Raw genomic sequence first — 17,837 nt, 5'->3', positions numbered from 1 at the left:
AGCTTCATCTGAAAGGAGCATGCTGAAAACCATATGCTGCATTCCTAGCCTTATTGTGTATTCTATGATCTGCTTTCTTCGAAAACTTTTACAATTCTGCTGCTGTATTAAAAGCCAAAATATTTTAAAAGAAAAAAAATATAAGGAATGGATAGAGAAAGAATTAAATATTTTTTTTGAAATAAATAAAATTTTAGATACTACCCCACAAAACCTATGGGATACTGCCAAGGCATACATAAGAGGATTAATGATTTCCTATACTGCAAAGATAAATAAAGAAAAAAAATACAATATGAACAATTAATAAATCAATTAAAACAAGTACAATCTTTATCACAACAAAATGCTAAGAACAGGGAGCTAAAGGGAAAGATAGATGTAATCAAACATAAAATTAAACTCATAGAGCTAAATCAAATAGCAGAAAAGATAAAAAGAGCTAAACAACAATACTTCGAACATGCCAATAAGCCAGGAAGATGGCTTGCGTATAAATTAAGGAAACATAGACAGTCAAAAATAATCAAAAAGTTAGAGGATGAAGATGGAATAATAAAATATAATATAGATGAAAAAGCAAAAATAGTACAAAACTTTTTTAAAGAGTTATATAAAAAAGAAGATATCAGTGAAGATGAAGTTTTTAATTATCTAGAACAGTGGTCCCCAACGTTTTTTCCACCAGGGACCAGTTTCAGCAAGACAATTTTTCTATGGCCCAGTGGGGGCGGAAAGGGGCGTGGTTGGGGGCGGGATTAAGCATGGGGGTGCTGGTCCTCCCCGCCCCTCTTTCCCGCCATCGTCCTGTGGCCGGCAGAACCTGCCTCCCAGCGCGAGCTAAGCGCTGGAGAGAGGGGGTCAGGCTGGCCCTCCTGCCTCCCCCCAGCCAAAAACGCAAAAGCGCCCCGCGGCAGAAGCCAAAAGAGGCTTGAGCCTCTCGGTCCTTCCCGCCCCTCTGTCCCATCCATCGTCCTGTGGCCGGCAGAACCTGCCTCCCGAGGCCTCTTGCCCGGCGGGAGGCAAAGCGCTGGAGGGAGGGGGTGGCGGCATGAGCTGCTGACTCCACGGACCGGTGCAACATGCCCTGCGGCCCGGTACTGGTCCGCGGCCCGGTGGTTGGGGACCCCTGATCTAGAATATACAAAGTGACCGCAATTAACGGAGAAGACAAGGGGCGAGGTTTTACCAGAGAAGTCATTGCTGGTGAGAATTGCTGTAGCCACTTGTCATCTGATTCCACAGCTTCATCTGAAAGGAGTATGCTAAAAACCATATGCTGCATTCCTAGCCTTATTGTGTATTCTATGATCTGCTTTCTTCGAAAACTTTTACAATTCTGCTGCTGTATTAGAAGCCAAAAGCCTAAGCCAAAACCCTATGGAAAACTGTGAAATGAGGGCTTCCGGTCTGGACCGGGACCGCTGCGGAGGCTCCGGGGCAGGGCTCTGTCCTTAACATAAATTAAGGAAACATAGAAAGTCAAAAATAATCAAAAAGTTAGAGGATGAAGATGGAATAATAAAATATAATATAGATGAAGAAGCAAAAATAGTACAAAACTACGGCCATTGCGATCCCCCCACACCAGTGGGAAGCGTTAAAGAGGAAGAAGAAAGTTAAGATTTCCGAAATTCCACAGAGTGAAAAAGAATACCAAAAGAAAAGAAGAATCAAGGTAAAAATTTCATTGTTCCATGTTAAAGATAGAAGATTGAAGTACAGAGAAAGTTACAAGTGAAAGTTTTCTTAACAAGGCGAAAGAGAAAGTTGATAGAAAATTCATATCCAGGTGCTAAACAACAGGCAGATCTATTTTCTCACTTTCGTTTCTTGAGCTGAACCTGAACTTGAACTTTTAAAACTGGAAGAAAATTGACTATAAAATACAAACTTGACATGACAAAATGAAGAGATATAATTTGGCAAAGCTGAAATAAAGATTGGAATTCCTAAATCTTTAAAATAATATTGAATCCCGGGCTCTACTTCTGATAGCAGAGGGATCATGTTTCCTTTGTTCTAACTTCTAACGTCAAAATGAAATAAAACCAGCAAATTGCAATTAATTAAAAGACTTAATGAACTGATGGATTAAAAATTCAGAAGATTCATACTGTTGGAGTTCTCTTCCTTTTTTTAAAAACCCTACAAATAAGAAATCCTGTAGAATATTGTTGCAAAGCCAAGGATGTCGAGTACGTCTACATATACTAAAACTATTAAAAAACAAACACTAACGTCAGCTTCATCTCCCCAAGTGTCACCTCAGCCATCTCCTGTACATCAAAGTACTACAGCAACTATGTTAGCTAAGGAAAAGAAGAAAGAGAAAGCACAACAGCCTACCCTTGTAACGATACAAGAGACTTTAAATGCAATGAAAGAATTTATGCTTAAATCACAGGAAGATGCAAATCAACAACCAGAAGCTTTAAAAGCAGAAATGGGTGAATTAAATGCGGATACAGGAGAGATGAAGGAGCAGATGAAGGAAATTCAACAAACGCTGGAAGAAAATGAAGATAGGGTGAAGGTGTGGAGGAGAAAACTGAAAAAATGGAAAAGAGAATGGACTATTTCGAAGGCAGATCTGATGCACGTTATCGAAAATACGATGAATCATTCATACATCTTGAAGTGCAACAAGCATCTTATGGTCTAAGATTTCAGAACATAACAGAAGAAAAAGATGAAGATTTCCAAGCAAAAATGGCAGAAATTATTGGAGGAATTCTTCAGATGGATCCCACAGAATTAACAAAAGAAATTGATAAAGTTTTCAGAGTACAAACTAGGTACATACGTCGGCACAACCTTCCAAGAGAAGTTCACATCAAATTTGTAAGAAGAACCATAAGAGATGATATTTTGAAATGGACAAGAAATGAAAAATTACAAGATAAGGGAAAAGAAATCACAATACTGAAACAAGTTCCAAGAAGTGTAAGAGAAAGTAGAAGAGACTACCACTTCCTGACCAAAATTCCGATCAAAGAAAACATAACTTTCCATTGGCTTATTCCAGAAGGACTATCACTTTATTGGCAAACAAAAAGATATAAAATAGAAAAGTTGGAAGAAGCAAGAGACTTTTATGAAACCAGTGGAATACGCCAACTGGAGCAACCAACGAAAGAACTGCCAGAAAGAAAGGAGGAGGACACGGGGGGCACTGCACAGGGAGGAGAGGAGGACCTAGGTGCAAGAAGAAAACAACCTCCGCGCAAAACTAAAGATACCAAAAAATACTAACTGTGGTTGCGTGGAGGCTCTGGATACCGCTGGGACCACGGATGACTGGAAATATTAACTGAACTGGAAACTTGGAAATATTGCAACGTTAGAAGAAAAAGCGACTGTGGACTCAAAGAAAAGACCTGAGAGTGCCAGCCAGTGGCAGTGACTGGCATCAAAGAACAATATGCCAGGACTTCTTTCTGAACATCGAACCTCCTTTCCAGAATACACCTATTAGAACTGGTGTTGTACTGCTGACTTGATGTCAATTGATCTATTTATTTCCTATATTCTAGCACTTTAGTATGAACTTTTTCTATTTTCTATTTATATTTCTAGATATATTTTATTAGTGTTTATTACTAATTTAATCTATTTTTAATATTATTGGGGGTTTTAATTAATGGATAACTGGGGTGGATGTAATAATGTATATGGGATGAATGATTGGTATGAGTGGGATGGTTGGGGTGGGTGGGGCTATGGTATGGATGAGATGAATGGAAATAGTATGAATGATAGATTTGGCCCACCTGACGCTGGAGAGGCAGGAAGGGAGAGGGCACCAATCTCTGGGGGGACAGAGGGTCGGAATATTCTGGTGTTGCTGGGGAGAGGCAGATATGGCGGAGGCCACGGAGTTAGCCGTTCCAGGGGACCGAGGGATCGTTGCTTAATAACGATCCCTTGTTCTGGCTCCGTGAGCTCAATCTTGGGCACTGGTGATGAGTGTAATTCTGGCCCTGGACTCAGGTTGCTGCTGCTCAATGCCAGGTCGGGGGTAAATAAAGCTCTCCTCATCCTGGTTTTGATCCTGGATGAGGAGGCCGACCTGGCATGTATTACTGAAACCTGGCTGGGCCCAGAGGGAGGAGTTCCTCTCTCTGAAATTTGCCCAGCCGGGTTTCAGATATGGCATCAACCTCAACCCCAGGGAAGGGGGGGGAGTGGCTATTATAGCCAGGGAGAGCCTTTGCCTACGTAGACTCATTGCTCCAGAGATTGCGGGATGCGAGTCTCTCTTGATGAAGTTGGACTTAGGGGTTCAGGTGGGCTTGTTTCTGACGTACCTGCCTCCCAGCTGCGTGTCAAAAGCCCTGCCTGTGCTGCTCGAGGAGGTAGCCGGGTTGGCAGTGGAGTTCCCCGGACTTATTGTCTTGGGGGACTTCAACCTGCCGTCACTCGGTGAAGCCTCTGGACTAGCACAGGAGTTCATGGCCACCATGACAGCCAGGGACCTGACTCAAGTAGTACAGGGTCCAACTCACAAGGGAGGGCACGCACCCGACATGGTATTCCTCTCTGAGGAATTGAGTAATGGTCTGAGACTAAGGGGCTTAGAAGCATTGCCTTTGTCATGGTTGGACCATTTTCTACTATGGCTTGACTTCCTGGCTCCAATCCTTCCCTACAGAGAGGCGGAACCGATTAAGATTTTCCGCCCCAGACGCCTGATGGACCCAGAGGGCTTTCAGACGGCGCTTGGGGTTATTCCAGATGCACTTGTCCACAGTTCGGCATAGTCTCTTGCGGAGGCCAGGAAGAAGGCTGCAGTGGAGGCTCTTGATCAGATTGCGCCTTTGCGACCTCTCCGTGGCGCTAGACCCTGTAGAGCTCCATGGTTCAAGGAGGAGCTCCGGGAGTTGAAACGCCAGAAGAGACGTCTAGAGAAGCGATGGAGGAAGAGTGAGTCTGAATCCGATCGAACACTTCTAAGAGCTTTTATTAAGACTTACAAAGTGGCACTCAAGGCGGCAAGATGCGTGTATCATGCCGCCTTGATTGCATCAGCGGAATCCCGCCCGGCCGCTCTGTTTAGGGTAACCCGCTCCCTTCTTAATCAGGGGGGAGTTGGGGAGCCCTTGCAGAGTAGTGCCGAGGATTTTAACACGTTTTTCGCTGATAAAATCTCTCAGATCCGGGTGGAGCTCGACTCTAATTGTAAAACTGCTTTGGTCGCGTTGATGGATGATCTCTGGCGGGCCCGGGACAGGGGTTTATCCTCTGTCCTGGTGCTTCTTGACCTCTCTGCGGCTTTCGATACCATCGACCATGATATCCTTCTGTGCCGGCTGGAGGGGTTGGGAGTGGGAGGCACTGTTCTTCAGTGGTTCTCCTCCTACCTCTCCGGTCGGTTGCAGTCGGTGTTAGTGGGGGGTCAGAGGTCGACTCCGAGGTCTCTGCTTTGTGGGGTGCCACAGGGGTCGGTCCTCTCCCCCCTGCTATTCAATATCCACATGAAACCTCTGGGTGAAATCATCCAAGGGCATGGGGTGAGGTATCATCAGTACGCTGATGATACCAAGCTTCACATCTCCACCCCATGTCCAATCAACGAAGCAGTGGAAATGATGTGCCAGTGCCTGGAGGCTGTTGAGGCCTGGATGGGTGTCGACAGACTCAAACTCAACCCGGATAAGACTGAGTGGCTGTGGGTTTTGCCTCCCAAGGACAATTCCATCTATCCGTCCATCACTGTCGGGGGGTAATTATTGACCCCCTCAGAGAGGGTCCACAACTTGGGCGTCCTCCTCGATCCACAGCTAACATTAGAGAACCATCTTTCAGCTGTGGCGAGGGGGGCGTTTGCCCAGGTTTGCCTGGTGCACCAGTTGCGGCCCTATTTAGACCGGGACTCACTGCTCACAGTCACTCATTTATTTATTTATTTATTATTTGGATTTGTATGCCGCCCCTCTCCGAAAACTCGGGGCGGCTCATGCCCTCATCACCTCGGGGCTCGACTACTGTAACGCTCTCTACATGGGGCTACCTTTCAAAAGTGTTCGGAAACTTCACATCGTGCAGAATGCAGCTGCGAGAGCAATCATGGGCTTTCCAAAATATGCCTATGTCACACCAACACTCCGCAGTCTGCATTGGTTGCCGATTAATTTCTGGGCATAATTCAAAGTGTTGGTTATGACCTATAAAGCCCTTAATGGCATCGGACCAGAATATCTCCGAGACCGCCTTCTGCTGCACGAATCCCAGCGACCGAATAGGTCTCACAGAGTCGGTCTTCTCCGGGTCCCGTAAACTAAACAATGTCGGTTGGTGGGCCCCAGGGGAAGAGCCTTCTCTGTGGCGGCCCCGACTCTGGAACCAGCTCCCCCCAGAGATTAGAACTGCCCTTACCCTCCTTGCCTTTTGTAAACTTCTCAATACCCACCTTTGTCGTCAGGCATGGGGGAATTGAGATATTTCCCCGGGCCTATATAATTTATGTATGGTATGTTTGTAGGTATGTCTGCTTAAAAATGGGTTTTTTTAACTATTTTAAATTTTAAATTGTATATTATTAGATTTGTTATGAATTGTTTTATTGTGTTGTGAGCCGCCCTGAGTCCACGGAGAGGGGCGGCATACAAATCTAATAAATAATAATAATAATAATAATAATAATAATAATAATAATAATAATATTAGATGACATGCAAGACTTTAAATAGGCTAAAGAGGTGTTACCCTAACACATTGGTGATTAACATTTTTATTGTCACTTGCCGAAAGCATAGTTGCACACCCATAATGCAATGCTTGTGCGACACACACCCAGCCTCGCAATTTCCCACACAACTCCCCTGCATGCACCCTGCATATGTGCGCACTCCCCCTATGCTCCCCCACTCCATGCATATGCAAGTGACCCCCTGCCCCTCCACTGCCTGCATGCATTTTTGACCCCCCATATGTGTCCGACCATGCGCATTCATGTACATCCCCATGAATTTAAATATTTAAAAATTATTTTTATTATAAATCCATGTTTTATATTAAAATAATGTATTATAACTATAAAATATTCAATTATTGTGTTTTAATGATGCCTTTTATGTACAAAGTAATTATCCTTAATTTCTTCCTTCCTTGACTTTAAAAGTAAGAGATTCTGCATGGTCCCATTTGCAGTTCCTCTCTCTCTCTCTCTCTCTCTTCCTAGTCCCAAGTCCTTCCCTCTAAATTCAAGTCTACTTCTCTCAGATTCTCCAAACCACATATCTTCTCCAGCCAACGTATTCAGCAATTTCTTTGGTGGTGAAAGTTGTCCACACTGGCTGAGTTGGGAATGAAATGGGACAACCATTCAGAAACACAAATGAATGAATGAATGAATGAATGAATGAATGAATGAATGAATGAATGATTGAGTCAGTAAGTCAGTCAATCAATCAACCAATCAATCAATCCAGCCCAGCCAAGTCGCTGCAACCAAACCTGCCACTGCCAACTCACCATGGCCAACTCACCTCAGGACAACTCGCCATGGGACAATTTAACAATTCAATTTTATTATTTAAAATACATTTTAAAATATTAAATTTCCCATTCTTCAGTGATTCTATTCCACCATTTCTTTGATATTAGTGTAATTCTTATCCCGCAGTGAATCATCCTATGGAGAGTTGGCCATGTTGAAATAAACCCAGCTGAAACACCCATGGACCTCTTGAATCCTTTGCATAGACTCAAGCTGCCTCTCTCCTCCATTACTTGCAGGAAGAAAGCTTATGTTATGTCTTCCTCTACTTCACAAGTAGTCTTTCTGCTGATCCTCTTGCTGGTTTTCATCAACTCTACTATTTATTTTACTCTTCCATATCTCAAGCAATTTAATAACCTGAGCATTGCCTAGAATTTGATGCTTGACCTGTTTTACATGCAGGCAATTTCCAATTCCATGTCTGCATATCCAGTTTGGGAAAGGCCCCTATCTGATACCTAACAATGTTGCTAACACCTTAAACTGAACTGGTTGAACTCAATAGATGCATCTTCCTAGGCAAAGTTGGCTCTTCTATGACATGTGGACTTTAACTCCCAGAATTCCTGAGCTAGCAAGACTTGCTCAGGAATTCTGGGAGCTGAAGTTCACAAGTCATAGAAGTGCCAACTTTGTCTACCCCTGTCCTAGGTTTTTCCTCCCTTTCTCATGCAACAGCTAGCATAGCCATAATGTATAGTGTGATACCATTGGCACTAGGGATTAAGGAAACACCCTCTTTGATGACCTCACACCATGCATTGTTTTATGGCAGATATCAAGCAAGGAAAAGAGAGGAGAGAGAAAAAACATGAAGCAGTAGCAACCCTCAGACTGACTTGTTAATAAACCTCTGGTTGGGAAAAGAACGAGCAATGCCCTTGAGTGGCCTTCGCCATTATCAAAATTCCCATTCTTATCCTTAGCATTTTTATCCTAAGAATTTTCCCGTCTATTGACTTTTCCTTAATGAGCCTACCTTCCTCCACAGAGGCCAAAACCCTATGGTGAAAGTTGTCCACACTGGCTGAGTTGGGAATGGAAAAGGGACAACCATTCAGAAACACAACTGAATGAATGAATGAATGAATGAATGAATGAATGATTGAATGAATGAATGAATGAAAAAAAAATTCGCTCAATCAATTCCAACTTCTCATGAAATGAGAAGATCTCAGAAAGTTGGAATTGATTGAATGAAATTTTTTTTTAGTCCCACAAGCTTTTGTTTCCCTGAAAATGAAACTGACAAAGAAATGCGATGGAGCTAGGCTGGGGCGATGACGCACATGCCCACAGAGAGGGCTCTGCATGCCACCTCTCGCATGATGCTATAGATTCACCACCATAGCTCAGGTGTTTCCCAATGGAGGAGATGGGGTCCCCCTCCTCCTGAAATTCATTACGACACAGAGCCGCAATGCAACCCTGGATCGTCTAGGCCAGGGGTAGGCAAAGTTGGCTCTTGTATGACATGTGGACTTCAACTCCCAGAATTCCTGAGCTAGCATGATTGGCTCAGGAATTCTGGGAGTTGAAGTAAAAAAGTCATAGAAGAGACAACTTTGCGTACCCCTGGTCTAGGCTCCTTCTGGCCTCCCGGATGTCAGTTGCTTCTCCAATGCCCTGCTTAGGAGAGTCCAACATGGGTTATACTCTAGTCTTATTGGTAGGGACTGAGTTTGAATTTAAATAATTAATTCTGTCCCGCCCCCTACTTGCCCCAGACTCTCCTAAACAAGATAAGGTAAGTTAATTTTTAATTATATCATTGTATACATTTGGCTGGTTAACCGGTCCGCCGGCAAGAACCGCCTGGATTGATCATATAGGTCCCTTTCCTCAGCAGATACAACCCAGGAGCTTAAATGAATTTTAATGGGCAAGGAGCCTCGCCCTCTGGGGCCAGGCTCACAGAGGTTAAATTGCTGGTCGCTTCGGGCTGGCCCCTGTCCTCAGTGGACATTGCCAACCCCCAAAATGCCCGTTTGAGCCCCTGACTTACCGAGGCAGCAGCGAGGGTCCGTCTCTCCGCTGCACCTGAAACCAGCCCGGGGGCCGCCATTTTAAAAGCCCCATAGTAACCAGGTTACTAGTGGGCGCATGCGTGAGCCACCGAAGACATTTTAAAGGGAATCCCGGCTTCCGGAATTTTTTTCCTCCTTCACTACTAGCTGGTGCGAAGTTTAAACAGCTGTCGGGGCTCGCGTTACAGGCTATTTCAGCAGCAAAACGCTGGCGTTTTTTCTGTGTGCCTTGAGAAGCCTGTCTCTCTAGGGTAGGTTGCCACCTGGTGGCTTGTTGTTGGCGGTGCGGGACTGGAAGCGCCAACAGCTTCAATGTCTGAGACTAAAGAACAAAAACAAAGGGCAGAAGAGATTGCACCCCCCCCAGCTGTGGTTAAGCCCAAGGACAAGGCACCTTCCACTAAGCCAAAGTCCAAATCCTCCCAGTCTTCTGCATGTGCTAAAGAGACTGAAAAGAGGATTAAAGCTCTGCAAAAAATGATTGAGCAGGCTCAGAAGCAGACCTGGACTCTGCCTTACAGTCAATTTCAACAGCATTGGAGCCTCCCACCCTCCCAAATGGGTATGCCTCCCTAACCCACAGCTAATGCCATAGATATACCAGAACCTGCCCCTGCAAACGCAGACAAAGACTGGTCTCCTGAACGCGGGGAGACACTCCCCATGCTCGGTGCCTCAGCTCGCACAACAACCCCGGGACAGGATGTGGGGTTGCAGTCTCCACCTCTGGCAAATTCAAAGCCGGTGCCATCTGCTGCAGGCCTGTGGTCGGGCCCTGATGCTTGGCATCACCTCTCCCCAATGGTGAAGGACATGATTGCCAACGCATATTCGCAGGGCATCGCCACAGGCATCCAGCAGCAACCTCCTATGCTTACCAAGAGCCAGCAACCAGAGATATGGCCTATGGCTAATGCCCACTACACCTACCAGGACTCGCTGGGGGCTCAGACCCCATCACATGATGAGGGAAGTGGGGCAGAGGACGAGTTCTCTGAGGATGAAGAGACATTTGCTGAACAACCAGTTTTTACCGGCTTGTTTAAGCCCGCACTGTTCAAAACCCTTTTGCACAAAGACCAAAGCTAGGCTGGGTTCCACTACCAAGCCTACCGACCCATCAGTAGAGCTGGACCAGACTGCAGGACTTTTTACTGAGCCAGAAAAGGAATCCGACTTCATCCCCTCGTCTTCAATTTTCATTGATAATATAAAACGCCCGTGGGAGAACCCTACAGCGGCCACAGGCCCTTCCTCCATCGAAAAGAAGTTCTATGGGTTTGGCCCGGACATTGAAGGATTGCTACAATTCCCCCCTGTGGATCAATCTTGTTGCCAATCTTGTTTCCAATGCTGTAGTCTCAGCAGACATGGAAGGTCTGAAGCCGGACGACCGCAAAGCAGAAACCCTCATCCGCAAATGACATCAGTCAGCAGCATGGGCATTGCGGGCTGCCCATGCAGCTTCATTTTTTAAACACACATCCATTGTTTGGATTAAAGAAATGCAATCCAGACTGGACCCAGAGGACGCTAGACCCCGTCAGGACTTAACTAAACTTCTTGCTGCAGCGGAGTTTTCCGCGGACGCAACATTGAACTCCGCTAAGTTCGCGGCGCGTTCCATGGCGGCCACTATGTCCTCACACCGCCTTCTCTGGCTCAAAAGCTGGCACGCCGATGCAAGATCTAAATGGCGTCTTGTGGCAGCTCCCTTCAGCGGGGAGAAACTATTTGGCGAGTCATTAGACTCAGTGTTGGTTGAGGACAAAGACAAACGCAAGGTCCTCCCTAAGGCTTATAGGCGTGCTGATAGAAGACCAGCACCATATTCCCGCAGACAGACTTTTCGTTACGACACCACTACAGCCTCTCCCTTTGCGCAAGCCCAGAGAACCTATGGCCAAGGCTACTATCGACAGGATAGACTGCCCTTCAGAGACAGGAACGCGGGGGGGTACCATCCATACAATAAAAGATCAAAGTGGAGAGCAACTGGGGAAATCCAGAGTACACTTGCATTTATCGAATCAGGGTGCATGGAAGGATGGCCAATATAAACCATTTGGGCAAGAAAGTGGATGAAATCTCCCAAGATAAATAAAGAAAAACAGGAATATGAACATTTATACTGAGCAAGTGGAAAAAGCACCTAGAACTTGCTCCAGCTTTTCCCACCAGGGGAAAATGGGAAATAAAACATGAGGATATACTAATGATGTTGAGTTATTTGACTAACAGGTTTCAGTTTGATTTCAGATGAAAATTCAGTTAGAATTGTTGTTACAGTAATGTAGTTGTTAAACTAATGTAGTTGTTAAACTAATGTTGATTTCAGTTGAAAATTTAGTCAGAATTGTTGTTAAAGTAATATAGTTGTTAAAGTAATGTGAGTAGCATGAGTAGATTCTGTGCAATCTCTCAAAAAGATGAGGTGACTGGAGGTGATCTCCCAATAAAACATTTCAGTTCAGATTACAGCATAGAGGCAAATGTACAGAGATATTAAAAGTTCAAATAAATGAGTCATATTTCCAACAAAAATTACCTTAATGTGAAAGACTAATAATACACACAATGAGTATCACTGTATCAAGAAATGGGGTAGATATCCATGTAGTTATAAAATTATGTCTTAATGAATCACTCTGTTGACTGAAAAATAATATGTATCAAGAAAAGCAGTGTCATGAAATGTTAAGGAGCTTTCAACTAAGGCTCACCCTCCATAGATTTGTACACACTGAACAACCTTTCAGCTTTAAATTTACAGGTAAGTCGAAAAACATTTCAATAACAAAAATATACTTTCCACTCTGTTGATGAGCCTGGTGTAGTGTTGGCTATCTTGTTTAACAGGTTCCAAGCCACGCAATCCTTCTATGGGTCAATAAATCCTTTTTAAGAAGAAAATTATTTGAAAAGATAAATATAAGGCCAATGATTCCAAGAGGCAAATTAGTTGTTAAAGAAAGTTAGCTTACCAGAACCAGAAGAATTTGTCTGCTTTCACCTTAATTCCACATATCTTTTTCCTTTAGGGAAAATAAATCAGGAAAGGTTAGCATTGTGGCTATATGTGTCATACTCATGTGGTGGGCATAGCCCAACCAAATGGCTGGGTTCCATAATGTGATAGGATAAAGGTGAAGCCAATAGTCCAAGACTTAAAACTGTCCAGTTCATTCCTATTTATTCCAGGCTGCACATGTATTATAATAGTTTCCCATGCATAACTCCCTAGATAAAATGAGATCTTTCAAAAGTCATCCATACATACATATTTCTTGTGTGAATGAATGAGTGAAGACAGCAAGAAGACATGAAAAGCGCCTGGGAAGATGAGCAAATTATCAGCAAATGAATTATATGGGCTCCTCAGTTTGGGCTCAAGACAATGGAGAATATGTTGGCAGATGATGGGACGCCCCCAATCGCATGCTGATTGTCATTGGCTCTTTGCATTTTCTCCCACTCTCTGAAAATCAACCCAAAAATTGTCATTGGCTCCCAAGGAACAAAGTGGGGAAAAAATTAAACGGGGGGAGGGGAGTGTTGGTAATGACCTTTAAAGTGTTGGTAATAAACCTGGCATTGGACCAGAATACCTCCGGAACCACCTTCTACTGCATGAATCCCAGTGGCTGATAAGGTCCCACAGACTTGGTCTTCTCCGGGTCCCGTTGACCAAACAAGAGAAGGAAGAGCCTTCTCTGTGGCGGCCCCGGCCCTCTGGAATCAAGTCCTCCTGGAGATTAGAACGGCCTCCACCCTCCTTGACTTTCGCAAGTTACTCAAGACCCACCTATATCGCCAGGCATGAGGGAATTAAGACATCTCCCCCAGGCTTTGTTATATTTTATGTTTGGTATGTATGTGCTGTTTGGTTTTTTAAATTGTTGGGGTTTTCATATAATTTTATTATTAGATTTGTTCCATTGTTATACTGTTTTTTTATTACTGTTGTGAGCCGCCCCGAGTCTTCGGAGAGGGGCGGCATATCAATCTAATAAATTGAATTGAATTGAATTATCAGAAAGCCAGGATTTACTAGGACAGTGATGGCGAACCTATGGCACACGTGCCACAGGTAGCATGCAGAGCCATATCTGCTGGCACATGAGATGTTGCCCTAGCTCAGCTCCAGCACTCATGTGCATGATTTTCAGCTTTCGCAGAGGGTCTAGGAGGGTGTTTTTGGCTTTCAGAGGACCTCTAGGAGGTGGGGGAGGGTGGAAAATGGGCCTACCAGACTCACCAGAAGTTGGAAAACTGGGTGCTCATGGCCTCTGGGGGATGGGGGAAGCCATTTTCACCCTCCCCAGGCATTGGATAATGGGTGTGGACATTCGCAAATGCCCAATAGTAACCGCACACTGGTGCTTTTGGCACCCAAGGAAAAAAAGTTTCGCCATCACTGGACTAGAGTGTTTGACTTGTCTTCTCTCAGGTTCAATCCTAACAATGTTAGTTGATAGCACATGGACTCAGAAAAATTCTTTACTACTTGTCCACTAGTGAGTTATAAGACCTTATGACAGTGATGGCAAAACTTTTTCCCCTCGGGTGCCAAAAGCGTGTGTGCGTGCCAACACCCACAATTTAATGCCCCTCATGCACCATGCACCCCTCTGCACATGCACACATGATGTCCGCATTGCCCCATGCATGCATGCATGTCCCCCTCCCCCATTTTCCAACTTTCGGGGGGGGGGTTAAGTCTGCTTTTTGCCCTCCCGAGACAACAGAGTCTTTCTTGGCGCATGGGGAGGGCGAAAACAGCCTCCTCCGCCCCCCAAGGCCTTCTAGAGGCTGAAAATGGCCCATTTTCCAAGTTCCGGTGGGCCCAGTAGGCCTGTTTTTCACCATCTCCAGGCTCCAGAGGCTTTCTGACACCCGTAAAGTGGGTGCAGAAGTTGGTGACAAATCAGTAGCTTGCCACACTTGCCTGATGTTTATGGGAACATGGGAGGAGTAATTTTCATGAGGGAACAGATGCAACCACAAAGCATTCTTTCGAGTGGTTCAAGGCCATCCTATACCCATCCACCTGGGCGGAAGCGGAGGAAGGACTTGCCCCGCTGGCACAATCTGAGTGGGCAATGTGACAAGTTTGTGGGTGGGGGGAACAAGGGATGTGAATTTTCAACTGAGTGGGAAACTCAGATTCAGGTTTTCCAGTGTGGGTGCCAGGATGGCTTCGGAAATAAATTGGAACTTTGAGGAGTACTTTGACTCAGATTCTGATTTAGTTCAGATGTTACTTGGAACCTTGACACCTCCCCTACCCCCACTAGAGGCTGAAAATGCCTTCCCAGAGCCTCCGCATGAACCAAAAATCAGCTGGCTGGCAGGGACACGCATGCTGTAGGGAAACAGCTTGCGTGCTGGCAGATATTATTATTATTATTATTATTATTATTATTATTATCATCATCATCATCATCATCATCATTATGTCGATACAACACAGAAACGAGATCACTATGCTGGATTTCGTATTTCATCACCAGTCGGGCGCTTCCCAAGCACCTAGGACTGCGTGATGTAGTGGCAAATTATGTTTGCCGATCCCAGTAAAGCGGCGTTTTGCAATTGACAGATGGAGATTTTGTCAATTCCGATGGTTTTCAAATGTCCACTGAGATCCCTTGGCACTGTGCTCAGCGTGCCAAGTACCACTGGGACTACTTTCACTGGCTTATGCCAGAGTCGTTGCAGCTCGATTTTTAGATCTTCGTATTTCACTAATTTCTCTAGCTGCTTTTCCTCAATTTTGCTGTCCCCTGGGATTGCAATGTCAATGATCTATACTTTCTTTTTCTCCACAATCAGGATGTCTGGTGTGTTATGCTTCAGAATTCGGTCAGTCTGAAATTGGAAGTCCCACAGTAGTTTTGCTTGCTCATTTTCGACCACTTTTTGGGCTTATGACCACTGGTAAATGGTAGTTCCGGCACAGGTTCCAGTGGATCATCTGTGCCACAGCATCATGTCTATGCTTGTAGTCAGTCTGTGTATGCTACAAAAAGATCGCACAGACTGACTACAAGCATAGATTATTATTAATAATAATAATAATAATAATAATAATAATAATAATAATAATTGGATTTCTATGCCGCCCCTCTTCGAGGACTCTGGGTGGCTCACAACATATAAAATATACAATACACAATATCTTAACCCAATTAACTAATTAAAAATCTAGAAATCCCCCGCGTGCTACCTAAGGCCGCGTGCTTCACCATCACAGCCTTAGGACAACATCCAGCCATTGCTGAGGCAATATATCCCTAATAAAGGCCAGTTTCATATTGCCATATTAGTAGTTCAGCGACATTGTATAATGCTAGAACAGTCTTTATGGGGCAATGCCAATTCTTCACTTTGAGGGTTAAATGTCATGCTAAGCAGGACTCAATTAAAAACCTTTTAGCAATCTGTAGTAAATTGGTAATATTGGTACTATGGTCCTAGATGTTGAACAATAGCAACAGAAGTACATTTTTTTCTGAAAAATAAGCTGCTGAATATAGAATTGGTGAAGAAGTAGAATATTGTTTTCGATGCATCTCGGTCTTGGTGCTGAAGGCAAATATTGGGCTTAAAGTAAAATGCAATCAGGGGTGCCCCAGCCTTTGGATGATGGGCTTTGAAAAAAATTTGTTCTAATAAGCAATCTAGGTATTGCACTTTAAATGCAATGAAATCTGTATCTTAATAGAGGCATTAGAAAGTATAATGAGAACAGAGATAATGAAATGCTTGTCCTTAAATATTTTACTAGAATTAAGATTGCACTCATATATAATAAGCAAATGTTATAAAATGCTGTCGCAAATTTCTATGGAGTATAGTATATAGTATAGTAAATATTGCAGATTTCAACCCAGAAAACACAGTAGTTCATTTAACATAGAGAAGGGCAATGTATAACAAAATTCAGAGATGACATTTGCTCATGAAATTTGAAAGAAATTGAATGCATGGGGTAGTAAATAAATGCTTTGGAACAACTCTTGAATATAGGTGTTGTTTAATATTACTGTATTTTTCGGAGTATAAGACACACCAGGGTATAAGACGCACCTAGATTTTAGAGGTGGAAAACAAGAAAAAAAGTATTCTGAATCAAATGGTGTAGTAATATATTATTTAATAAAATACCAGCAGAATGTAGTAGAATACTTTTTACAAACATGTACCCTTTTTACAAACTTCAAACTTGACAGCTTTAAGACTTGTGGACTTCAACTCCCAGAATTCCCCCTCCAGTCATGTTGCTGCAAATGGGGTAATTAGAAAGTAAAATTACCCCCGTTTTTGTGAAAAATGGGCTGGGTTTTTGCCCGTTTTCCTGCAAAAATGGGGTGGGCGAAGGGTCCTGGAAGTCTGCAGGGAATTCCTAGGTGCTGGGGGATGGTAAAAATGCTGTTTTTGCAAACCCCAGGCCATTTTCCACCCATCTTTCCACCAAATGGGGCATTTTTGTCTCCTCCCCAGTCCCTAGGAGCTCTTTGCAAGCTTTCTAGGCCCTTTTCCCACCCCATTTTTACAAAAGAATGGGTGGAAAATGGTCCATTTTTTTTGCAAATATGGGGGCAGTTTTGCCATCCCCCAGCACCAGGAGCTCCGCAGGCTTCCCAGACCCTCTGTCCCATTTTTGCAAAAAACAGGCACATTTTTTCCAAAAGTAGGACACTGGAGCTGGGCTTAGGGACAGCAAAAATGGCTATATTCAGTGTATAAGATGCGCCAACTTTTTCATCCTCTTTTTGGGGGAAAAGGGTGTGTTTTATACTCCAAAAATATGTATCATAGCCAGAAATGATATACATCCCAGCAGCCCAAATTACAGCAAACAATGGATTGTCAATATAAAAAGTTGCACTTCTGTATAGAATCATGAATATCAACTTAAAACATGTAAAATTAACTATTAGTTAAATATATACTTTGGGTAGGTGCCATAATTATATGTTCCAAACAACATATAAATTTTAAGATAAAACCGCTAAAGAAATTGTGGCCAGTATATGGTCTGTCTTTAGAAAGTAATAATGAAGGCTGTAAGTTCATGTTTATTAATCATTCACACCCAATTATTCCTTATTCCTTTCATTCTTTGTTCTCTAGAAAGATGCTTTGATGGCTACCCTTTTATTTTTTTTCCAACATGAAACTTCCCGTATATACTCGAGTATAAGTCGACCCGATTATAAGCCGAGGCACCTACTTTCGCCAAAAACCTGGGAAAACTTATTGACTCGAATATAAGTCCAGGGTGGAAAATACAGTGGCTA

At 43.7% G+C, this 17,837-nt stretch overlaps 1 protein-coding gene across 1 annotated transcript in view; it reads left to right on the top strand.

Moving 5' to 3' along the window:
* Window positions 1–463: 463 nt before the first annotated feature.
* Window positions 464–17,837, top strand: part of LOC139159570 (SUN domain-containing protein 3-like) — a 221,618-nt gene continuing 204,244 nt past the window's right edge. The window contains exons 1-2 of the mRNA XM_070736879.1: window positions 464–491; window positions 1,171–1,363. Coding sequence (XP_070592980.1) covers window positions 464–491; window positions 1,171–1,363 — 221 coding nt within the window. The remainder of the gene's footprint in view (window positions 492–1,170; window positions 1,364–17,837) is intronic.

Source organism: Erythrolamprus reginae, chromosome 2 (genome assembly GCF_031021105.1).
Source record: "Erythrolamprus reginae isolate rEryReg1 chromosome 2, rEryReg1.hap1, whole genome shotgun sequence".
Classification (NCBI taxonomy): Eukaryota; Metazoa; Chordata; class Lepidosauria; order Squamata; family Dipsadidae; genus Erythrolamprus; species Erythrolamprus reginae.
Note: the sequence above shows the minus strand (reverse complement) of the source record. Positions and strands in the feature narration are given on the sequence as shown.